The following is a 25,861-nucleotide window of genomic DNA, read 5'->3' on the forward strand; positions in this document are numbered from 1 at the left end:
CACACTCGCTATAATGGGAGTTTTCAACTTGAAGTCTGTATGGGAGACTCAGGTACTATGAGACATGCAGCAGATGTTGGCTGCACAGTTTATTTTTGTCCAGGGCTACAGATGGTAACAGTGTAATGCTTAATAATACTACGGGGTGGACAGTCTTTGTGTGTCAGCCCAGTGACTCTCCAAAAATGCTTAGAATTTCTATTTCTTTAAATCTACACACCATAACCAACATCTTTGTCACACTGAAATCAAAATTGTGGTGTTCAATCACCTCTGAACTAAATTGCCAATTAGATTTTTTAAAATCTTATGCATGAATTCATTAGAGTATGAGGGAAAATTGAAAAGTCTAATTTCACATTTCCAGAGTATGGGCAAAGATAAGGCACAGCGCTACAGGAAAAAGCTGTGAAGAGTACAGAGGACAAGTGCTGAATGTTGTGCAACAGAGGGCGCTATTTAGCCAGATAAACTATGGGTCTTCAAGCTGCCACATCACTGGTGTGGAGTTAAACTGCGAGTCTGGAAAGAACAGGGGAGGAGATTTAAACCCTCTATTTTCCCTTTGTTGACAGGCTCGTTGGTCTAGGGGTATGATTCTCGCTTAGGGTGCGAGAGGTCCCGGGTTCAAATCCCGGACGAGCCCTGCTTATGATGCCTGAGGTCAAATCAGTTATACCTGTTATCAGTTGTAGCATGCAGCATATAATAAAATGCTAACAGATTTAACATTGTAAGACATGATCTAATTAGAACAGTGCACTCAGCAGAGTTTAGATCAAAGTCAGACAACAGATTGTGAAGCACTTACTGCAACAAGCTAAAACTTGCAAAGTTCCACCAAAATTAACATGACCCCATACATGTTATCCCTAGTTACCTGCTTTAAATACACAACACAATTTGATATTTAATTTCGATGTAGAAAATATTTATGTGCAAAGAAAGTTGGTCAATCTCAATGTGTCTTCAGCTGCATCACAATCACCTGACCACTGAACAGCCCATAAGAACTTTCATCTGTGATAAAAAATCTAAGTAAAGGACAGGCAAAGCCAATAGTATGCGAGATTTACTCTGGACAAGATGCAGACCCATTGATTAGGCACGCAAATATGCACACATGCATCCAAACACAGAAGCAAGTGCATGATCCCCTCCAGGTTTACACCTGGCCGGATCATGAAACAGAACCTATAGACTTTAATGATTATCAAGTATGTTTATATGTGAGGTTATTGTTTGTAGGCCGATGGCTTAGCTGTGGTTCTCTCCCAACTATTCATGCTTGCTCAGGAGGTGATACATAAATCTCACACACTGGAACCTCACACTCGCTATAATGGGAGTTTTCAACTTGAAGTCTGTATGGGAGACTCAGGTACTATGAGACATGCAGCAGATGTTGGCTGCACAGTTTATTTTTGTCCAGGGCTACAGATGGTAACAGTGTAATGCTTAATAATACTACGGGGTGGACAGTCTTTGTGTGTCAGCCAAGGAACTCACCAAACATGCTTAGAATTTCTATTTCTTTAAAGCTACACACCATAACCAACATCTTTGTCACATTGAAATCAAAATGATGACATTATTCATTTTGATATAAATTGCCAATTGGATTTTTTTTCAATCTTATGCATGATTCATCAGAGTATGGAGTATGGAGAGTATGGAGGAAAGATGAAGTCTAATCTCACATCTTCAGAGTATGGCCAAAGACAAGGCACATCGCTACAGGAGGAAGCTGTGAAGAGTCCAGAGGACAAGTGCTGAATGTTGTGCAACAGAGGGCGCTATTTAGCCAGATAAACTATGGGTCTTCAAGCTGCCACATCACTGGTGTGGAGTTGAACTGCAAGTCTGGAAAGAACAGGGGAGGAGATTTAAACCCTCTAGTTTCCTTTTGTTGACAGGCTCGTTGGTCTAGGGGTATGATTCTCGCTTAGGGTGCGAGAGGTCCCGGGTTCAAATCCCGGACGAGCCCTGCTTATGATGCCTGAGGTCAAAGGTCAGTCAGTTATACCTGTTATCAGTTGTAGCATGCAGTATATAATAAAATGTTAACAAAATTCAACATCACAGGACAGTGCCCCAGCAGAGTTCAGATCCAAGCCAGGCAACAGATGGTGAAGCACCTACTGTGGGAAAAAACGGGAGGAGATTAAAACCATGTTCTTTCCTCTTCAGGGAAGGCTCAGAAAAGCCCTCCTTTGTTAATCAATAGGGTTTACACTTCATGCGGAACTCTGTGGCCTATAGTGCCCATGTACCATGTTAGGGTATTAAGCTTGCCAAACACTATGGCAAAATCCTAATGTCCAGATGCACCATGCACACTTTTCATAGGTGCACATTTCTCCAGACTTGGCTTGTGGAAATAACCCACAGCTTTGTGACATTAGACACGAAGTTACCAGGGGAACCCCAGAAGTATCACTGCAAGAAGGGCCAGAGTCGGCTCTAATTCGTCATCTCCTTGTGGAGGCTCAGATGCTTCAACTTCTGCAACAATATGGTGCAGATGTTCTACCAGTCTGTGGCAGGTGCAATTAGAACACTTGTATGCATACATTTCTCTCAGGTGAATATTTACTTTCACTAATGAAGGGGACTGTTATAAGTGTCAGTTCAACCAGAATGACTGTGTTTACATGCCCCTGAGTAAGCTGGTTTTGATCTCATTCAGAATATGATATTTACATGAAAAAAAAAAAAAAAAAGGTTATTCATATTACTCTACACACAATTCTAACAGCACCCTAACCTGATATGAGGCTTGTCAACTTGTTACACTTTATTCAGAGAAACTGAAACTCATTGGAGTGGGATGATTTGAAGGTCTGGTACTATGCTAACAGTATCCAGGTTTCTGATCATCTGTGTATAGTGTAGTACTGAACTAACAAGGAATGTTTAGAAACCAGGATAAGACATTTACATGGCACAGATCTGGTTTCTAGTATGCCAGGTAACATAAGATTTCTCAAAATTGGGATATGGTTTCATCCAGATTTCTGAAACCAGGATATCATATTTACATGTGCAAAACATGACCAGGAGGACTAGGACTCTAAAAACTTGATCATAACCAGGATACTTGTATGCATGTAAATGCACTCAAACATCAGCTGATCTTTGAGTGCATATTTTGAGCAGCAGATTTTTAGCTACTTCTTATCAATATGGCTGTAGTGAAAATGGGTCAATAGCTATCAGTGTGAGTGCTTTTAGGGGTCAGTGTTGCACGGCATTCTCAGTGAGAGGAAATTATGATTGTGACCACCAGAGGGTGCAGTTGGACTAGATACGATGAGCTCCAGGTTGCCACATCAGCAGTTTGAAGTTGAACCACAGGTCCTCGCACCATAGAATTAGAACTGTGGGACTTTACACATATGGGCTCGTTGGTCTAGGGGTATGATTCTCGCTTAGGGTGCGAGAGGTCCCGGGTTCAAATCCCGGACGAGCCCTCTTTTAACCTCTGGGGGGTCACAGAAACCTCAAGAGCTATTGTTGAGTTTGTTTCTGAAACAAAATATGTGTCATATGGCTACAACCCATGAAATGCAGAAAACCTGCATTGCTGAGTATGTAACATCACCAGTCATTAAATATGACTTCTTTAAAAATAACAGCAAAGCAAAAACTGCCAGCTTTTCCTGTTACACATTGCTAAACCCAAATGGGACTAAGCAATATAGCAATTTTATATCAATATTGTGATTAGAGATGAGATAACGTCTTAGATTTTGTATCATTATATCCTGACAGATGATCTGAATATGATCTTTTTCTAGTTTGTGAAGTAAGTTTCTGAACTGATCAGAGTGTTCTAGCTGTTTTATTATACTTTACCAACTTATTCATTATATCCTCATTATTGATAATTATTTATCTAAACTTTCATTGTGTTAAGGAGTTTTTAACTTTTTATGAAACTGTCTCAATTGATTACTAATGCCTCTATATGACCTACATAAATTTACAAGACCACAGCAAGAAGATTGGCTATTTCTAGTTATTCTTAGTTTCTCCATGAAGTTAGATGAAACAAGCCTGTGTTTACATTTTTCCTGACAACCTAACAGTGAGGAGTAGCCAGCAACAAGAAGCAGATTTTTTTTCAGATAATTTTACTTTTGGCATTATGTTCTGTGGTTATTACAGTGGAAATACTACCACTTTTGTTTACAGGGGCCTCCAAAATCAACGAAATAGGAAAGTTCTCTATTAGATTTGATATTTTGTGAACACACCAATAGTCATCCATTCAATAATGTTGGAATATTGATATTAAGGCATTTGACAAAAAATACTGTGATATCTGATTTTGTCCGTATCACCCAGCCCTATCACTTGAATAGTTTAAACTACAGCAATGCATCATGTTCTATAAGATTGTCATATGTTTGAGAATTTACGGTGTTTTATTCTAGAGAAAATGTATATATCGAGATATATATCGTATAGCTGGCATAGCTGTCCCTGTCCCTGGACACTTCCTCCAGGTCTTCCAGGAGGATCCCAAGGCGTTTTCCAGGCCAGCCGAGTGACATAGTCACTCCAGCTTGTCCTGGGCCTCCTCCCAGGGAGGCGTCCAGGAGGCATCCAATATGGATGCCCGAGCCACCTCAGCTGGCTCCTCTCGACATGGAGGAGCAGCGGCTCTACTCCGAGCTCCTCACCCTATCTCTACGGGAGCGCCCCGCCACCCTGCGGAGGAAATTCATTTCAGCCGCTTGTATCCGAGATCTTATTCTTTCGGTCATGACCCAAAGTTCATGAGCATAGGTGAGGGTAGGAATATAGATTGACCGGAAAATCGAGAGCTTCGCCTTTCAGCTCAGCTCTTTCTTTCCCACGACAGACCGGTGCAATGACTGCATTACTGCAGCCGCCACACCAATCCATCTGTCAATCTTGTGCTCCATCCTCCCCTCACTCATAAACAAGACCCCAAGATACTTGAACTCCTCCACTTGAGGCAGGAACTCTCCTCTGACCTGGAGGAAGAAAGCCACCTTTTCCTGGGTTGAGAACCATGGCCTCGGACTTGGAGGTGCTGATTCTCATCCCAGCTGCTTTGCACTTGGCTGCAAACCGCCCCAGTACATGCTGAAGGTCCTGGTTCGAAGGAGCCAACAGGACATCATCTGCAAAAAGCAGAGATGAGATCCTGTGGTCCCCAAACCGGACTCCCCCTGGCCCTGCTGGAGTCCAACATGCACCGGGAACAGGTCTGACTTTCTGCCAGCAATGCGAACCAAGCTCCTGCTCCGGTCATTCAGAGACCTTAGTAGAGGGCCCCCAACTCCATACTCCCGAAGCACCTCCCACAGAATACCATGAGGGACACGGTTGAATGCCTTCTCCAAGTCCACAAAACACATGTGGACTGGTTGGGCAAACTCCTATGAACTCTCAAGCACCCTCCGGAGGGTATAGAGCTGGTCCAGTGTTCCACAACCAGGACAAAAACTGCATTGTTCCTCCTGGATCCGAGGATCAACTATCGGCCAAATTCTCCTCAGTACCCTGGAATGGACTTTACCAGGGAGGCTGAGGAGTGTGATCCTCCTATAGTTGGAGCACACCCTCCGATCCCCCTTCTTAAATAGAGGGACCACCACCCCGGTCTGCCAGTCCAGAGGCACTGTCCCCAACTGGCATGCGATGTTGCAGAGGTGTGTCAATCAAGACAGCCCTACAACATCCAGAGACTTGAGGTACTCAGGGTGGATCTCATCCACCCCTGGTGCCTTGCCACTGAGGAGCTTCCGAACTACCTCAGTGACTTCAGTCCAGGTGATGAATGAGTCAATCTCTGGGTCAACCATCAGTGGGATTGAGGAGATCCTCGAAGTATTTCTTCCAACAATATCCCCAGTTCAAGTCAACAGTTCCCCACCACCAGTGTAAACAGTGTTGGCAGGGCACTGCTTCCCCCTTCTGAGGCACCGGACAGTTTGCCAGAATCTCTTCGAGGCCTCCCCGAACTTTTCCCATACCCGGGTTTTTGCTTCCGCAACCGCCCGGGCCACAGCACGCTTAGTCTGTTGGCTGCCTCAGGAGTCCCACGAACCATCCACGCTCGATAAGACTCCCTCTTCAGCCTGACAGCATCCCTTACCTCCGGTGTCCACCACAGGGTTTGGGGATTGCCGCCGCGGCAGGCATTGGAGACCTTACGGCCACAGCTCCGAATGACCGTGTCAGCAATGAAGGAGGAGAACATAGTCCATTCGGACTCAGTGTCTCCAACGTCCCCCAGGATCTGGTCAAAGCTCTCCCGGAGGTGAGAGCTGAAGACCCCTCTGACAGAGGATTCCACCAGACGTTCTCAACAGACCTTCACAATACGTTTGGGCCTGCCAAGTCTGTCCAGCTTCCCACTCCACCAGCGGATCCAACTCACCACCAGGTGGTGATCAGTTGACAGCTCAGCCCCTCTCTTACCCGAGTGTCCAAGACATACGGCCGAAGGTCAGTTGACACGACTACAAAGTCAATCATTGACCTCTGACCTAGGGCGTCCCCGTGCCACGTGCACTGATGGACACCCTTATGCTTGAACATGGTGTTCATTATGGACAAACTATGACTAGCGCAGAAGTCCAATAACAGAACACCACTTGGATTCAGATCGCGGGGGCCGTTCCCCCCAATCACGCCCCTCCAGGTAACAGTCACCACCCACATGGGTGTTGAAGTCCCCCAGCAGAACGATGAAGTCCCCAGTTGGAGCACTTTCCAGCACCTCTCCCAAGAAAGCCGGGTACTCTGCACTGCTGTTTGGCCCATAGGCCGAAACAACAGTGAGGCACCAATCCCTGATCCAAAGGTGCAGGGCGACGACCCGCTCGTTCACTAGGGAGAACTCCAGCACATGCCGGCTGAGCTGGGGGGCTATAAGTAAGCCCACACCAGCCTGCCGCCTCTCACCGTGGGCAATTCCAGAGTAGAAAAGAGTTGGGTTCCAGAGCCCAGACTGTGCGTGGAGGTGAGCCCGACTATCTCTAGCCGGTACTGCTCAACCTCCCGCACTAGCTTAAGAGACCCAACCAGGGGCAATAAGCCCCCGGCAACATAGCTCCTAAGATCATTCAGGTTCTCAAACCCGTCCACCATGATAAGGTGGCGGTTCAAGGAGGGGTCAAGATATTATTTGTAAGCCATATCACCCAGCCCTAAAACCAAATGACATTTTCTTTACAACTCATCATAGATAGGATGGAAAACATTCTCAACTGTGGCAAGCAAATGTGACCCAAACCAGTCTCAAATTTATGTGCACAGAGTGAACAAAGAAATATAATATTTTCCAATTATTTGGACCATGTCACTAATAAGCACCTTGAATTGCCTTGTGTATGAATGGTGCTATATAAATAAAATTGCCTTGCCTAATAAGGAGGAAAAATAGGGTGTGGTTCAAAGGGTAACCAAAAAAAGTTATGTTGGTAATATAAAAATTAAAAATCAGGTGCACTTTAAAGATAGCACCAGTAGTTGGATAAACATAAAACAAATTACCATCATCATCCAGCTTACTAGCATAGTCCAACGTATTGGGTAGTAGTAGGGGTGGGGGAAAAAAAATCAAATCGATACAACATAGTATTGCGATATTTTGCATGGAAATATTGTACACGGAATTTATCTAATCAATTAATTGATCTTATGAACCTAAAAAACATCATTAAACAATTAAATTTAATTTAAGATTTTTTTCATATTCATTTTTAGGGATTTTGGAGGCAGCACAGTGAGAAAAAAACTGATGATTCAGGTAAAAATCAAAGCAAAATCAAGTATTATATTCCATTTGCACTCAAAATAAAATTACAAATCAATCTTGAATCTTTTTTAATATCACATACACAGTGAACCAGAGCAGCTTATAGGGGGCGTGCTCTGTTGGTGTCTTTAAAGACAACACAGGTCCTCAAGAAGGATTCAATCCAACATTGAGTTGAATTTAGCAATCTTGTAATGTATACTTATAGCTATTGTGTGACTTCAGCCACACAATAACATAAACAAACTAACAAATTGATGCAGTGATGACTTGCAACTTCCGTAGTCTACGAGGTAAAATCACTTTTTTCCAGGTTAGTTTGGAAAGAGCAATATTTGGCTTATGTAATATCAGTTTTCCATTGTTAAAGACCAGGTGAAGTGTTATAAATGTTAAAAATACAGTGTAAACAAATTTTTTTGTTTGTTTGTTTGTTTGTTTTTTTGTGGGCCTTTTTTAGGAGGCTAAAATAAGTTTTGCTGCTGACCCTGTCCACATCAGTACATTGTTTAACTCCCTACACTGGGACTTTTGCTTCTCTAAAGTTGGGGCCTGCTGACCACCATCTACTGCAGGTAATACAAAGACTATGGATAAGTACCTCAAACAACCCATTTTAAAATAATCCAAACAATCCCTTTGGCTCTTGGATTAGTGATCATGCTTTACACATGTGATAGTGATTGGTTTTTTGGTTTTTCATCCACGTATCTTATAGCTAGTCATCACCCATCTGTGCTTTTGGCAAGAAGTGAAATGGCAGAGTCATGAGACCATCAACATTTGCTTAAAACGTTGACATTCTTACATTTCCAAATTAAACACAGTTTAATATTATTACATAATAACACCTCTTACCTGTAGTTTATGGCTGTTTCAAATGTTATTGATATAATTTTAAACATGTTTCTTCTCAAAGGTTCTGCATGTGAGCATTCAGTTACAGATAACATCATGTGAATCAACTGCAGGCACACATTAACAGCAGTATTGTGAGACAGTCAATCATCAAATTCAAGTCAAGCAACCATTCATCATAAATATAATATGCTGTTTTCTTTTCAGTTTGATGTTAAAAAAGAAAGGATGTTACCATCCTGAAAAACAATTGTGATATGACAAGTTGCATTTCAATCAAACCATTTCAGATCTAAATCCAAATAGTATCCAAATAACATCTTTCATTGATGATTTCTAAGCAGATTTATGGAGGTTTGATTGTGATGGACATCAGAGATGTCACACTGAATGATATCAACATGTGTTTCAGGTTCAGATTTGGATTTGTCCGCTTAATGTCTGTACTTACTACAGACTAAATCCTGTAATTTCATCTTCCTCCACTCCAAATGGGGCTTTAGTCTCTCCATTGTTATTGTTCTGACCTGTGTGACCCCATAATCTGAGCGTTTCAAGAGCATCTTACATCATCCTATATAGAAACAAAAGCTCTGAAAGAAAGTACAGTGTGAAGATGTGGATGAAGTGAAGAAACTCACCGTCCTCAGTTTTGGTTCTCAAACTGCACTCATCTGGGAAGAGAAGAAGAAAAAGGACAACAGGTTATTAAATTAATTTGTGACTATCTTTCTTTATGAACTACAGATAAACTAAGTATAGAATATTGTGCTGGGAACTGTTGACAGACTTTTACGAGCACCACATGCAGCTGACACAAAGTCATGCATCATTTCATATTAATATCACCGCTGCAGATAATTATTTACCACAAACCAATGAGATGCATCAAATCTGTACTTGATACACAAACGTTTAACATTTAAACTTTGCAGCCCTGATTAAATATACATTCATGCTGTAAAGGTGATGTGATGTAACATCATGTGAAAGAAAACAAAAACTACTGTTAACTTTTGTCTGTTTCAACCAGGGGTGGAGGTAACTAATTACAGGCAGACAGAGCGACAGATAAACAGTCATTTTTAAACTGTTAATAATTTCAAACGTTGAGCTGCTTCAGGTGTAATTGTCTCTGTATGAGGCTTTAACTGATAAGAACTCAGGTTGGTAAAATTGGCCAATCACCTGTATGCAAGGGCACAGCAAAATTTGAATACTGAGATGATCTAACTGCTATTGGTTTATTCAGCCAATTGCCTGTGTGCAACGGCACAGTCAATGTGAAATGCTCCAAAGAAAGGCAAAAATTGAGACAACATATCTCTCAAACTCCAGCTGTTTAATGAAACACCATAATTGCTACAGCTAAAAACCGCATACGGTGAGTGAGAGGACAGGTTGCCGAAAGCAATGGTGCAAATTTTATTTATGTGGTATGAAAAATGTGGCCACCACCACGATGGAAAAAAAATGGATTCATCTGCTTTCTTCCAGAACATTTGGCTCTCGCCAAAGAGTGAAATGTGGGAGTGAATGGGGCAGTTGGTTGATCTTGTTGTCCTTCTAGATCTCACCCAACCAAAACCATTTTGTCTGTTTGCTTCAGCAGTCACACCTCTGTGACCGGCACAACTTTTCCTACAATCTGATGTACAATTTGTGTATGTTGAGAGAACACTGTGGTCATGAGTTTAAGAGAAAATGTCTATTTGATTTTACAGCTCCTCTCCACTCTAGTGATGACATCACCCACTCTAGCTCTAACAACTGCACACAATACACACCTATTATAATTATGATTTATTGTTAATGTTATTACTGTTAGTATTTTATTGTTGCTGATATCCATCAGTTATGTTCAGTTTCCTGTTCCTGCTTGCACTTCAATGTTGCTGTAACGTTTTATTGCTTACTGCCTGTGTTTAATTTAAGTATTTTATATCTTGAATGTGCTTTGGCAATACTGTACTTTGTTATGGTCATGCCAATAAAGCCTCTTTGAATTTGAATTTATAAAGTGTGAAACAGACTGAAAATCTCCCAAACGTTGTAGCTATGCCGTTGCCTGTGAATAAAGGCCACAGTCTGGTAAACTGTTCAAACTTTGAATGACATTTCTACATTAAAGTATGGCGAAGCCACATGGCCTCAAAGAGGGGAGATTTTTGAGAATTTTTCACAAAAATCCCATTCACTTTGAATGGGAAATTTTTCACAAATTTTTTTGCGATTTTCGTGGAAACAGTTTAGCGAATTGTTAACAAAAGTCATAGCACACTTGTCCTGAATTTTCCACATTTTTGATGTGCTTTTTGTGTATGATTATATATAGTGTGCCTGCACATCAGGCACGCTGAATTAAGCATGAAACATTTTAACAAGTTAGCATGGTTCCAAACAACACAACCACAAAACTCAAAACTTAACTTTATAAAACGTTAGCTAGCTTGCTAACTCTAGGTATAATTGGCTGTAAAACTTTCATCACACCTCGTCTTTTTCTCTGTAGTTTGAACTTACCGGTACAGTGTCTTTCATTTGCAGAGGTGATTCCAGTTTATGATAGAGATAAAATAAGCAATGATGTCAGTTGTTATCAAAGCAGTCAAAACATTTACAACGCATCAAAGTTAAAGTTAGCTAACGTTAGCATGCTTTAAAATTAATAAATAAATAAATACACACACACACACACACACACACACACACACACACACACACACACACACACACACACATATATATATATATATATATACACACATATATATACATATATATATATATATATATATATATATATATATATATATATATATATACATACTGTTAGCCAGCTTCTGTGACTAGTAAGTCGCTAAAACATCAATGTACTGCAGCTGACTAACTAAAATAAGATAAAATAGTAGGTTTTTGTTTTAGACGGAAATACTGTAATTGAAAAATAAAACTTTCCCGCATTTACCTGTGAATTCAGTAACACATTTCTATACTATCACTACAAGTGCAACAGAGTCAACAAAATACCTTCTGGTGTAGGATGCACCAAACTGCAAAAAGGTTAATCGTTGTAATTTGGTGTTTGAAGCTGGTCTAATCAATGCCTTAGACGTGCTCCAGTATTGCCCACCACCCCTAATGTCTATGCAGGAGCGTGCGAAGGAAGCGACACCAACCACAATCTTTTATTTTGACAGCTCTTATTTTGACAGTAGACAGGAAGTTGTTGTTGGTAGGACTGTCAACTCTCGCTGCTTTGCTCTGCTACCAAGCTAGCTAATTAGCTGGCTATCCCATCTTAACCAAAATCCATCATTTGCTGCTGAAGAGGGGGGCAGGTGGGATTGTTTGCACAACCTGGTACGGTACGAAAAAATAGTAATCGTGTTTGTTTTTGTGTCGTCAGTCGCTTTTTCCGGCAACATTAAAGCCAGCGACGTTAACATTAGCGAGTTATGCTAACACTAGACTCACAAGGCAATGAAGGGAAATATAGGCAGTTTTATTTCATATGAAGATTTCGTATAATTTTTGTTACTGATACGGGTCTTGTGATATTATAAAGGGACTTGTATTTTGTCTTTTTGTTGTATAATTCATATTCTTGTACTGCAAACGACAGGGAGATTAGCCAGATGAAAAGCTTTAGCTTGCCACTCGTCGTTGCTAGGCAACAGGACTCTCCACTGAGTGTCTGAGGCAAAGCCTGTAATTACATTAGTGTAGCAAAATCACGCATTGTCACTTGGTTCTTTTGCTAATGTGCTCATTTTGCCTGTCCTGAAATGGCGACTTGAAAAGAACAGTAATAATAAAATGTCTTTTACAGCTTCTCACTTCTTGGCTCTTGTCTGATCAGGGATCAGTAGGCATCATGTTGGTCCCCATATTCACTCTGAAGCTGAACCACAAGATTAACCCTCGCATGGTGACTGTTGGGAAATTTGATGGAGTCCACCCATGCCTTACTGCAGCCACACAGGCTGGAAAGGTAAGGGAAATTAACTCTTTAGCTGTTCCAAAATAACGTTGCTTTATTCATAATAAAGAAAAAGTAGCTAGCAAAACATGGTTGCTGTCTGAGTACATGATAATTCTTCCTTCCAGTTTTTTTCTCAGGTATTTAAGTACAAATCCCATGCTTGTTTTGTGGTTGTTAAAATAATGTGGAAGGAGAGTGACTGTATTCTCAACTTTTACTTATATATAAACTTTCAGAACTCACCCACTGGACCATACTTCCCTGCATCTCCTCCAGACCGATTACAACACTGGTTTACTTTCACTTTTAAACTACCTTTCTTACTTTTAATGCTTGATACACTACACTGGATGACATCACGTAGTAATGCTACTGTATGTCAGCTGTGCTTTCACACAAATTCACTGATCAGACTATGAGGACAATTCATCTTTTGACACCTTGGCAGCTATGTTAAGCTATTAACCAATAGTGCTGTCTGATAAATATAACCTAGGAAAAATACTAGTACAAAATGATTTGATTATTGACTTTCATTTCTATTTTAAAAATAATTTTATTATTTTTTATAAAATAATTTTATTATTTTTAAAATAGAACTGACCTCCAGGAGCAGTTCTAGCACCACATTATTGGTGATGTTGCATTTTTTCTGAACATTTAATTTTGTTATAGGCTAGATGTGAAATTGAAGAGCAAAAGTGAGTCAAAATTCTAACACATGAAAGGAGTTTTTTGATGTTGGAGTGGTGTGTGTGCACGCCTCTGTCAACTAAAGCCCTACAAACTGTGTAGTTTGGTGTTCAGACTTTGTCCTGTATGCATAGAAGGCCTCTTTAACATATGATTATAATTTTCATATAGAAATGGTTTTGAGTCTTCCTCTTATTTGGTGTGAGATTTGGGAGATTGATTTGAGAGAGATGACTACATGTTTGCACCCTGTATGTTGACCAAAATGTAAAATGATCTCGTATTACTCGATTTCAGCATTGAAGTACAGTTACAGTCATGATTTTACTTTAGCATACAGATCTAAAAACCTCTTATTGGGACTGACAACAAAATTTCAGAGGGACAGAGACATAGCATCCCTGTAACCATAGTAACTCACTATTGCTCTGTGCGCACTGTGCAGTTGATGAGGGAGAGATGCTGTGCTGTAGAGCAGCTGACTCTGAGCGCTATGCAGGGGATTAAATTACAATATAACAGAAAAAACTATTGCTCATTTTCCCCTGATAGTCTGAATAACTTTGCTGTTGTTGCACTGTGCTGCTCTTCCTGTCTGCCTGTCTGTCTTTCTGTCTGTCTGTGCCCTGTCAGTGTCTCTTTGTGCCATGACGTTCGTTAGGAACTTCTTTTTTATTGCATGTGAAAATGGGTGAATAAATACCAATTTAATGGTGCTGTGCTTCTGAACTAAGATCATCCCTATATTACACTGCATCTTGTTGTTGGGATGTGTAAGTATTTTTGGACAAGTATTATGTATGATGTAATACCTTGCTTAGATGTTACCACTTTATTACTATAAGACCTGAAAGTGGTCCCCCCCATTCCCACGCCAGTGACCTCGCTCATATTGTATATGTTTTCACCTCGTGTCCTCATTTTTCTTCTCTTTCAAAGGTTTTTATCCACAACCCTCATGCTCGTGGTCAGAGACCTGTGGCCCACCGACTGAGCCAGAGCACCCAGGACTCTGACATCTCTCTGCTCAACATCAACCAGGCTGTCACTTGTCTGACAGCAGGAATGCTGGGACCAAACACCACTGGGGACACACTTTTGGTGGGATCCCAGACCAATCTGCTGGCTTATGATGTCCATGACAATGCTGATATATTCTATAGAGAGGTGAGTGGAGCTGAGGAGAATAACAGTAGGTTAGGTCGCACCGAGAATGGAGTATGAGACAAACTATTCACAATGAAAAATGTATATTACAGCATAGAGGTTATCACTCAACACTAAAATACTTTTTTTTTAATAGTGACCTGAGACTACATTACACCCTTTGCAATTTGTTAATTTCATTCAGTGGTGTCAACATCTGCCAAACTCCAAGATTGAAACAATGCTGTGCTGTGTTATGAAAGTATGGTGTCCAAGAATGTATCCCAAGTTTATTAAACTTAGGGTTCCCTTCTAGACATGACCCTACTGATGATGAGGAATTTATTTCTATGCCAGTTATGAATCAGATAATTTAAAAGCAGAACTTGTGCTTTGAATGGAACAGTCAAAATACTGTCCAAGTAAGTCTCAAGAGATGTTAGGACTAATGAGGAAACCTCATATAATTATCTCAGCTTCCTTGACCATGCTGTAAACACACAATTAGTCATCCTGGCCAAATTTCCAACTTTGGAAGCCAGAAGATGACATAAGTGTTGCACTTTCCCGTAAAATTTTGGACTTCAGCCATTGTGGCTGTGGCTGGAGAAAAGGAAAGAGGTGCCATGACTTCCAAAATCTGATGGATGCTCCGGAAGTCTTCAGTTTGTCCAGAAACAGAGCTGCTTCAGCTGAGGAATGCCTGAAAAATGCTGGAGATGCCAGAGCTGTCCACACTCTACTTTAAAGAAGTAGTTCAGTGCATGCAGCAATGACCACAAGCAAGCGACTGTACTGAAAAGTTTACAAGCAATATGATTTTAAAGGACAGTTCACCCTCAGAGTTCACATAGTGATGCTTTACACACATAGGAGAAGCCTAGCTGTCGAAATGTTGATGAACAGTATTTCACCTGTTCCTGTTTCCTGTGTGTGTGGGTGTAGGTGACTGATGGGGCCAATGCTATTGTGTTGGGAAAACTCGGGGACATCCCAACTCCTCTTGCCATCATTGGGGGGAACTGTGCCTTACAAGGTTTTGACTATGAGGGCAATGACCATTTCTGGACAGTAAGAACTAAGACATTCTGTTTTATATTAAAGAAGTTTGTTTCATTAAATAGCAATTTAACACAAAACTCATAAGACAGTGACACATAGCACCAGTAATTTTTTCAGTGATTTCCAAAACTTAATCTCAGAAACCTTAGATGTAGTTGTTAGTCCTGAACTTATAACAAATCTAACTTGTTTGTTAGCAGCACACTTTCATTTGTTATATTTCTGTATATCCAACCAATTTATATCCACTTACCAGTGTATGTGATTTGGCCTAATAATTTTACCTAAGTAGAAGAGTGATTGCAGTTTTTGTTAAAGTGATGATCTTAAATCCCTTGCAATTGCTCAGTCAACTAAATGAATGTATTCATAAAGTATCCTGATTTTAGGTAACTGGAGATAATGTCAGATCTCTGGTGCTCTGTGACTTCACCGGGGATGGGAAAAATGAAGTAAGTCCTGACTCACAGTCTGAGACACGGGCTCTGTAGCCTCTGCATCTGTAGTTTTGTTCAAGCTGAGGAGCTTTGTTATTTGTCTTCCTCCTGTCTCTCTCCTATTTTCTATAGCTGTGTACTTGAAATATTTACTCATGTTTGTGAGTATATATGAATAAAAACTGAAAGATTCCTCCATATTAATATGATAATCTGTTGATTAAAAATGCTGTAATCTACTGTGTATTTTGTTTACAGCTCTTGGTAGGATCGGAGGACTTTGACATCAGGGTATTCAAAGAGGATGAGCTTGTGTCTGAGATGACTGAAAATGAGGTAAATAGATTTTGATGTACTTGACTCTTTTTAAGTATGTTTACGCCAGAGAAAAACATAAATACTGACAACAGTGTGTTCTTTTTTAAATGCCTTAAGTTACATTTTGCACAGAGAATAGTCACACAGTAATATTTCTCATCATCATTGCACTGTTATGCATTATGTCTTGTAAAGTCTCTTATCTGTCTTGTGTGTCTTGAGCAGAATAATTCCTTTTTTTCCCTCTGTCCTTCTCCATACAGACAGTAACATCATTGTGCCATATGCATGGTAGCAGGTTTGGCTATGCCCTGGCTAATGGCACTGTGGGAGTTTATGACCGCACTGCCCGCTACTGGAGGATAAAGGTAATGCAATCATATCATCATAACCTTATAAGACAGTAAGAGTAGACATAGGCAAGTACAAATTAAATCTGTAGCATTTGGTGGTTTTATGTGTAATATTTGTTTCCTCAGCCTTTTTCATCTGAAGATTTAGGGGGATATATTGGCTGAATTTGGCAGGAAAGGAACATAACATTCATATAACAATATATGACAATATAACATTCATAAGTATATAAGGGGTACAATCACCTGCAAATAGTAATCATCATGTTATTATTACCATAGAATGACCCCTCTATACATTGGATTTTCTATTAGGGATGCACTGATGCCACTTTTTTTTTTAGAACAACTACAAGTACAAGTACTTACATTTGGGTACTTGCTTATACCGAGTACCGATACGAGTACTTAATGATGCCATTACAGTTCTTACATAACTTTAAAAACATGTGTTCATTTCATTTTCATCAGATATTACTCTGTTTATAAATGGAACAACCTGTTGCTGTTTCCTGCTACTAGGGTACATAGTTAATGTGCACATATATTTGTGTTATTTGTAGTAAATGACTTTACTAATTTTGTGTTCCTTATTAGGCTGTGCAGTTTACTGTGTACAAGATATATTTCAGTATAATAATTACACAACATCATCATGGACTTGCAGAATTAATTTTACTGATACAATTGGTGTTGCATATGATATTTCATTATCAATTAGAACACTTCAACTAGTATTTTAATTACACATTTACATGTGTAGTATTTAAGTTGCTTCTCCATGTCTTAATTCCATGAGTGTGGTGCCATGTGTGCAACAGCTTTGTTTACCCTACTGTGAACCCCAAAGAACGAAGCTGGGTGTGCTGTGCCCTCAGGCTGTTTTGGTGAAGATTAACAGGAGAATACAGAAGAGTTTACAAAGAGAAGTTGTAGCAGCTTATTACCAAGAAAAGAAGGTTACAGACTGGTAGCAGCAGTGGTTTTTCTTCATCTTCGAATTAATTAGTCGAGGCATTCAACTAGTTTACGTCTGCCAGGAATTATTAGACAGCAGCTGGCTGTGGTCTACAGGTGCACTCTGTGAGGTTGTTTCAGTTTTACATGAACTTACATGGAATTTTACAGACAGTTTACAAAGTCGCTGTGGTCATTAGTGGATGATGTTGAGGACAGGGAGTCTCTTTCTGATAATGACAGTGCGACCAAATAAGAGGATAAGCATCAGCAAACTCTTTAAACTCTGCATCGTGGATCTTAAGATGTTTGCTTGTGTCGAGTGGCCACTTTTCATGACATGATATCGGGTGTGGGGTATTGGAGTAGTTTCATGAGTATGAGTATGTGAGGGCAGTATCGGACGGATATGCGATGCTGGTATCTGTATCAGTGCATCCCTTGTTTCTACAGAAGCACAGAACGGACAAATCAAACACTAGAGAAGGGCCTTCGTGTATTTTTTTTTGGGGGAGGGGGTTGCGGCCACCATATTTTCTCCTACATGTGAGTTGTAATCGGTTGTGATCTACAACTTCAACTTCAGTTATGCTAGATGCCACTGAATCCTACACTCTGGTCCTTTAACCATTTTGGTCTGCATGAGCATGTTATTTTAACAGATTTGGTCCTCTCTATAAAGGCTTCTTTTACAAACACCCATACCTTAAATGTAATGTGTCTCCATTTCCTTTTTAATAATGTGCTTTTCTCTCCCCTCTCAGTCTAAGAATCATGCAATGAGCATCCATGCCTTTGACCTGAATGCTGATGGGGTGGTGGAGCTTATTACTGGCTGGTCCAATGGAAAGGTCAGCACACAATCTTTCACACTTCAGAGACGTGATTTGTCATCAGATTTTTGGACACAACAACTCTATCATTTCTACAGTATTTCTAACGGGTCTTCAGTCTTTGATTACATTCCCCTTTCATTTCAGATTGATGCACGTAGTGACCGCACAGGTGAGGTCATCTTCAAAGATAACTTCTCCTCTTCTGTGGCCGGAGTTGTGGAGGGAGACTACAGGTTGGATGGACAGCAACAACTTATCTGTGCCTCCATAGAGGGAGAGGGTAAGTTGTTTGGGTGTGGCTGCCTGTATGTATTCTGTGAACATATATCTATGAAAAGACATGTTGTAACTGGTTGAATTTGGGCCATTGTGTGTATACCTGGATAAATGCCTTTGCAATTTTCTCTCAGTGATTCTTAGTTAAATATTACTGTCAGAAAGAGGAAATAAATGCATGTTCACATACTTTTTTACTTCACTTCTTTAAGGGTAAGTTACCCCAAATTAGCAAAAAAACATACTGAATCTTGGAGACTTAGTCTTCATCTAGTGGCCCCAGCAGTTCAAAATCTGCACTTCTGAATACTTAATCATCAAGTTATGTTACAAACACAATGACCAGATTTCTCCCGGCCCTAGCTGTTTAATTCAGACACATGACACACAACATGCTGAATTTGATTTGGGATGACTCACCCTTTAATCTTGGATTAGGATATCGTTGATATTGTAAATGTGTGTATCTTGTAGTTCGTGGTTACCTGCCAGCCAGTAAGGACCTTAAAGGGAATCTCATGGATTCCAGTGCTGAGCAGGACCTCATTAGAGAGCTCAGCCAACGCAGACAGAATCTGTTGCTGGAGCTACGCAACTATGAAGAGAATGCAAAGGTACTTTCATTTTAACATTGTTCAAAAATTCCGATACAAATGTGATGTAGTATTCAGTCATTTATTAATATCACACATGATAAGCTCAAAAATAGATAAATTCAAAAAGATTATATTACTTGTGTTGTGGAATTTGCCTTACTTGCCTCACCAGCTCTTAGAGTGTTCCCTGAGTCTCTCTTTATATGGGTGACAACGCAGTTGTGAAGGGTCCAGTCACAGGTCATCTAACCTGGACAGGCACACTAGTAGTTGATCACTGTGCACAACTACAGTCCACAGCTGCACAAGTAGGAGAGTAGTGCATCCCCCAGATACTTTCTCCTGAGGTCCCAAGGTTATGGCTTGTTGGGCAGACAGACTGTCTCCACACTCTCTAGCAGGGCACATGAGCAAGGCCGACAGATACAGTGATTTAGAGCAAAGAGGTATGCACAGCTTCTTGTTTTTCAATTATGCCCAATAGAATTTGTGTACACATAGATAGACACATCAGGCCCATACAAGGTGACGTGCCAAATTCCAGGGAATGTCAGGGGACAGTTAAATACCTTCACTCGAGAAGTAGCCTTCAGAATTGGGTTGGCAGTCACAATATTCTCTGTGTATTGCTAATCTGAATTCTCCTCGACCGAGCTTCATTAAATACTCCTGTCTAAGTCATCTGGGACTCCCGAACTCTTCTTCCATGAACCATTCTTCAGAATTTCCACTACAACTTGAATGTGATGATTTCCGTTTTGCCTTTTGGTTGTTGACAAGATATTGTGAAAAGTGATGAGGATTCTGAATTGACATATGGCTGCATATTATTGTGCTAACATCCACACAAACTGCACTATTGTTTCAGGGTGTGTCAGAGACAAACAGTGGGATGGGTGTAATACCAGCCAATACTCAGCTCCAGACGGCGCTGTCAGTGAGACCAGCTACAGATGCCCAGAAGGCTCATGTAGAGCTCAGCATTTCAACACCAAATGGTAGAGTGTTTTATCACAATAATTTCAAGCATGTAAAGGACTTAATAAATATTAATAAGTCCCCGAATTTCTCCTCTGTCCCCTCCAGAAACCATTATCCGTGCAGTGCTCATCTTCGCAGAGGGGATATTTGAGGGTGAGAGCCACGTTGTCCACCCCAGCGTCCAGAACCTGTCAGGCTGTGTCCGAGTCCCCATTGTCCCCCCAAAAGATATACCAGTAGATCTGCACATCAAAGCCTTTGTTGGAGGAAAAACTAGGTAGGATGTGTGTAAGGCAAGTGTGTACGCTGTCAATTAATAGTTAATTTTTCAACACTTCTTAACTCTATTTCCCCACCTTCTCTGCACATCTGTCTTTTTATCCTCTCCAGCACCCAGTTTCATGTGTTTGAAATCACTCGTCAGCTGCCTCGCTTTTCCATGTATGACATCACAGTTGACTCCTCAGCTGCTCCGCCCACTGGAAGGGTCACCTTCAGCATCAATGACCGACCACAGCGGGTAGGCTGTCGCAGTGTCTCTCTCAGAGTCCCACAGCATGTTCAAAGCAATAACATTCTAAGTTCTGGTTTGTTAATTTAAATCTGATCTCATCTCTCTGGATATATGCATGTAATCATTTTCATACATGTATATATAGGTGGTGATGTGGCTGAATCAGAACTTCCTGCTTCCTGAGGGAATTGACAGTCCTGATGTCACTTTCAATTCACTAAGAGGAGGTGGACTGTTGTCCATCAGCATGGCCAGCAATGGACAGGTACAAACACACACATCAATTATGTGTTGAGGTATAACCTTAAATCAGAGTCATTGTTTTTCAGCCCACTGTAACTTGCCATTATCATGAGAGTTAAATTGCAAGTGCTTGATCTAGATGGATCGAAATATATATATTTAACATAGATATAACATATATGGTAGTTTGCATTTGATGGTAAGGAGCAAAGGGCATGCATAGTCTTCGACTAAAAGCAGTGAGTTAATTAATTTCTAATTTGGGCAATCAGATCACCCTGAGAACCGATGACATTGACCTGGCAGGAGATCTGGTCCAATCACTGGCCTCCTTCCTGGCAATAGAAGACTTGTCAGCAGAAGCAGACTTCCCTGGATACTTTGAGGAGCTACGTTCTACACTCACTGAGGTTTGGCCTTCATCAGATTGAAATCTCTGCTGTCATAAACATTTCATGCTTTTACGCAACACCTTCTACCCATTGTTTCGTCACAGCCTTGACCTGTCTCTATAGCACAACAAAAACATGTTGGTGATTTGGTTTTATATTGAGTCTTAAATGTCTGTATGCTAGGTGGATGAGTTCCACTCTGTCCATCAGAAGTTAACTGCAGCTATGGCCGACCACTCCAACTACATCAGGAACATGCTGGTGCAAGCAGAGGATGCTCGCCTTATGGGTGACATGTGAGTTACCAAAACATGTACATAGTACTACTTTATTCAGTGACAGTATATTAAACTCTGTTATCGAGCTTTAGAAATGTCATAGTGTGATTAATATCATTCTTATGGCTGCATGACATTTAGGTCAGTCACTTCCAGAGCAATGATATTGTGCACACTTGTTTAAAGGCATCACAAAGAAAAAAACATCTTTAATGTTAGTGGTTCCACTTGCTTCTGATGTGACCAAATGTATTTTTGTGGAGAAAAGTTCTACTGTATTGTACTGCAAAAACCAGTGACTTCTTAAACAAGAGTGATTGTATCAAAAACATCAAGAGCAAACACACTCAGTTGCCAGTTTATTAGGTACACCTAGCTAAAACTGCTGCAGTTTAATACAATACTTCTGTAAATCCTCCCCTCATGAAGATTATAATATTTGTTTTTTGTTTAAACTCTTTTAAAGTGGTGTTGGCACTTTGGAGGATGTGGTTTGTGGTGCTGTTGAACTACATCTTGTTAAAAGGAAAGCTGTTTCTAATATTTAGTCTATTCTCACTGATGGTGGACAAAATATTAGAAATGCTGCTCAGTTCAGCGGCACCACACGTCTCCAAAATGACCACAAAAGTGAACCAACATCTAAAACATTTTAAAACAACAAAACGAAAACTAAGAAATGAGTGTATATTCCAACATAAGTTTATAATATTATGGTTGTTGTTTTTTTGTTACCTCAGGACCAAAACAACTCACTGTAAGTTTTTCTCTCCACCCTTTCCACATATTTTGTCTCTGGTTTTCTCTCTTGCCCTCTGGAGGACAACTATGAAGAAGCGTTACAGAGAGCTGTACGATCTAAACCGGGATCTGATCAACGAGTATAAAATCCGCTCTAACAATCACAATGCACTACTGGCCTGCCTCAAGTCTGTCAACCAGGCCATACAGCGGGCTGGTAGACTCCGAGGTAAGCCACTGTACTGGTTCATATGTATGTGTGAGACACACTGTAACAACCTCAAATTCTTAATGACTGTATTATATGTAGGGGAAAGAGGATGTGCATGTCAGGTATTGTTTGGGATAATTGATATTATTGTACATGGGTATTTTTTAATGGAATGAAGTACATACGTGTCTCTTGGTTCAGGTATGTTTTCTCGCTTTAGTGATTGCATGATTGACATTGTATCTTGTAGGGCGTTACCAGCATCCATTTTATTGGCTCCATAGTTTTGCTTGGCAACAATTTTTTTTGGCTGGACTTTGGCAAAGCAGGGGGCAGCACTCTAAACATTAAATTCTGTGAGATAGATTGGCAGTGATGCAAGAAACATCAAAATCCCACTAATAATAGCAAAATACATAGGGAGAAGAAACAAAGAAAAATAGGCATATTAATACTGATTTCAGCATATAGAATCTGGGTGAATCCATATGTGTTGTTACATCTTGCATTTGAGTCTTGTCTGCTCATATTAATCTGTGTGTCGCTGTTCCTCCTCCTCTTCAGTGGGAAAGCCCAAGAACCAAGTGATCTCTGCCTGTCGAGATGCCATCAAGAGCAATAACGTCAACGCACTCTTCAGGGTCATGAGGGCAGGCACTGCATCCTCCTGAGGGTGGAAAGAAGGGAAATATAGGAATGGACAAATAGACTGAAAGATGGTCACAAGCACAACCGGTCAGTACTGTAATGTTGGACTGATGAATAATGAGCCTGGGACAAGAACTACACATGGACATGGAAAGCAGAGGACACCAACACTGTGGAACCAGGATGCTGTTAAGCCTTAATCTGTTTTTTTCCACGATTTAGGAATAAGTCAAAACAGCCTGGCAGCGACATTTGGCACCAACTCCACAATACTTTAACTGTATTAGAAACTTGAAATTCTGCTAGCTCACAGAAATAAAATGCTGACCAGTGACCACAGACTTAGTGCGCTGGTAGGATTGTCATCCATCTCACTCTGTTCAGAGAGGCTAGATTTTGTGCAACTACAGCCTAGCTAAATAAGTGTCAAAATTAGTGTAGGAGTCAGCAGGCAGGAGTGACACAGCTGTTTAGGGAGTAAAGTTGGACCAAGACAGGAACTGGAAGCTTTCCCCAAATTCAGTAGAGTGAACCTTTAGACAAATTCATGACAATTCATTCATCTGAAAGGTTCAACATATTGCTATACACTCACGTATATTGTCTGGTAGCATCAGTAGTTACGAGTTAAGCCTGATGTCCATTGAATGTACTAGAAGTGTTCCAGGTGACATTTTAACTCATCCAAACTGTCTGTTAACACAAAGACATGAGAGTCTGTAGAAAATGACTGTGTGTTGGATCGGCACCCCGCCTGTTTAATTCAGCAGACACAGCACTGTTTAGAGAGAGCACAGCTGGAGCAAGACAGAGAGCAGCTTCCTCTCAGATAGAGAGTCGTGCCATTGAAATCACTGGTGGTCTGTGTGACAGCTCGCTCAGACGCAGGTCTCTGCTCCCAGCTGTTGTGTGTTTGCGTGGTGTTTATAGCCAAAGAAAACGATTTTAAATTAATGAAAGTTACAGAGGACCAATACTGTGTGTTTAACTTGTTCTTTGTACTTTTGGTAGATTGTACACAGAGATTGTAAATGTAATTTTGTGTTTGTGGCAGATAACCTATTATTAAATTAACTTATGTTTTAAAAGTCTGTGTAACTGTTAGTAGACTTTGGAGTATGAAAAGGGAATGATGTCATCTCAGACAAGTTGGCTTGCTTAGCTGTTTATTCTGAGTGCACCTCTGGTTGGATTGGGATATGGAAGCTAGAATTAGTGTGTATAAAAACAGTGAGGCCAGTCCTCTTCTAAAAAGACCAACCAAACATTTTAGTCTCCCTTTCTCATACCAGACACCTTTTGCCTAATGATCTGAATTAGGGAAGCAAGATGTTAGATTTTTGCAGTCACCCAATTTGCTGATATTTTCAAACTCAATTTGCCTCATTGCCAGTACCAATTTATGCACATATTTTTTCCACCTAATTACAAAGAACATTGAGTCTCTGTAGTAGAATTGACCAATCAATATGCCTACTCTTATTTTGATGGCCTACTGGCAGATGCAGACATAAAATATGATTTTCAAAATGTAAATATTCACTGGGCAAACTAAGGAAACTATTGCTGACAGGTTTTTTTTGTACTGATGCCTGTTTCATCATTATTTTTATATTCACTGAAAAACGTATTTAATTATTTAATTTTAAATGATTATGGTGTGATTTTTACGGGGATCTATACCTAAAAAAAGATGTTTTTTTAATGTAGGCTAGTACATCTCTGCAGCACAAAGAAAAACAAAAAACAAAAACATACATATAAACGTGTATATATGTATGCTGATATTTTGTGCATCCCTAGCCTGACTGTCTCTTTCAAACTGCAGAACAGATGTTAAACACTTAGAGCCAAAGCCCAAAGCCAGCAAGTCATGAAGGCTATTTATCCCAATATTGATTTATCAGGATGATGTTACTTAGTACTTACAGCTGCTTTACACTGGCAGCCAGTGAGCACCTGAGCTACAGGGGGTTGAGTGCTTTGCTCAAGGATATTAATTTGTAATTGTTCCAATCACTAGACTGTGTTTTGTATTTGTATCTGATGATATAAGAGAAAGCAGTCTCATCTTAGGGATAATAATATGTCATGGTGAAAAGAACTTTGAATTCATATTATTATTATTTTTTTAATCAATCAGTTTGTACAACTTTAAGTAGCTACAAACCATCTTATTCCTCACTGTCTGGCAATATCATACTGTACATATTCTGTATCAACTAAACATTTCCCCTCACTTCATGCTGACATTTTGGACATTGTTGAAAACTTTTGGACCTCTTCTAGAATTAAAAAAGTTCTGCAGGTTTAAACAAAGTGTGGCTGCACAGCATGAGCTTGCAGTAACTGACCACTAATGGTCTGTTGCTTGAATACTAACAGGAAAATAGTGAGAGGAAAAATTGGAGTGAACTGACTTCCAGTTTTAGGACTTATCTGCTACGTAGGCTATGCTGCATATTATTTTCCAGGGTGTTTAAATGTTTTAATTTAGTCAGTTGAGCTATACTAGGCTTATACACAGCTGTCTGC

At 40.2% G+C, this 25,861-nt stretch overlaps 1 protein-coding gene and 3 non-coding genes across 6 annotated transcripts; all 4 read left to right on the forward strand.

Moving 5' to 3' along the window:
- The first annotated feature begins 574 nt into the window (after positions 1-574).
- Positions 575-646, forward strand: trnap-agg (transfer RNA proline (anticodon AGG)). The gene has a single exon. It is a non-coding gene; the product is annotated as a tRNA-Pro (tRNA).
- A 1,269-nt stretch (positions 647-1,915) lies between these two features.
- On the forward strand, positions 1,916-1,987 carry trnap-agg (transfer RNA proline (anticodon AGG)). The gene has a single exon. It is a non-coding gene; the product is annotated as a tRNA-Pro (tRNA).
- A 1,414-nt stretch (positions 1,988-3,401) lies between these two features.
- trnap-agg (transfer RNA proline (anticodon AGG)) lies at positions 3,402-3,473 on the forward strand. Its single transcript has one exon. It is a non-coding gene; the product is annotated as a tRNA-Pro (tRNA).
- An 8,410-nt stretch (positions 3,474-11,883) lies between these two features.
- bbs2 (Bardet-Biedl syndrome 2) lies at positions 11,884-24,424 on the forward strand. 3 transcript variants are annotated; one of them, XM_084734681.1, is made up of 18 exons: positions 11,884-12,022; positions 12,522-12,653; positions 14,277-14,504; positions 15,429-15,554; positions 15,935-15,997; positions 16,241-16,318; positions 16,564-16,668; positions 18,375-18,461; positions 18,591-18,726; positions 19,197-19,336; positions 20,187-20,316; positions 20,405-20,576; positions 20,690-20,819; positions 20,959-21,078; positions 21,329-21,466; positions 21,632-21,744; positions 22,548-22,696; positions 23,243-24,424. In XM_084734681.1, exons 2-18 carry the CDS (start codon positions 12,537-12,539, stop codon positions 23,347-23,349), a joined length of 2,139 nt encoding a protein of 712 aa, XP_084590807.1. In that variant the 5' UTR covers positions 11,884-12,022; positions 12,522-12,536; the 3' UTR covers positions 23,350-24,424. The 3 variants fall into 3 exon arrangements, with proteins under 3 accessions (XP_084590807.1, XP_084590806.1, XP_084590808.1); XM_084734680.1 differs by having other exon boundaries at positions 11,890-12,027; XM_084734682.1 differs by having other exon boundaries at positions 11,895-12,000.
- Positions 24,425-25,861: the final 1,437 nt, after the last annotated feature.

The sequence above is a fragment of the Lutjanus erythropterus genome, chromosome 13 (assembly GCF_056507025.1).
Source record: "Lutjanus erythropterus isolate fLutEry1 chromosome 13, fLutEry1.hap2, whole genome shotgun sequence".
Classification (NCBI taxonomy): Eukaryota; Metazoa; Chordata; class Actinopteri; order Lutjaniformes; family Lutjanidae; genus Lutjanus; species Lutjanus erythropterus.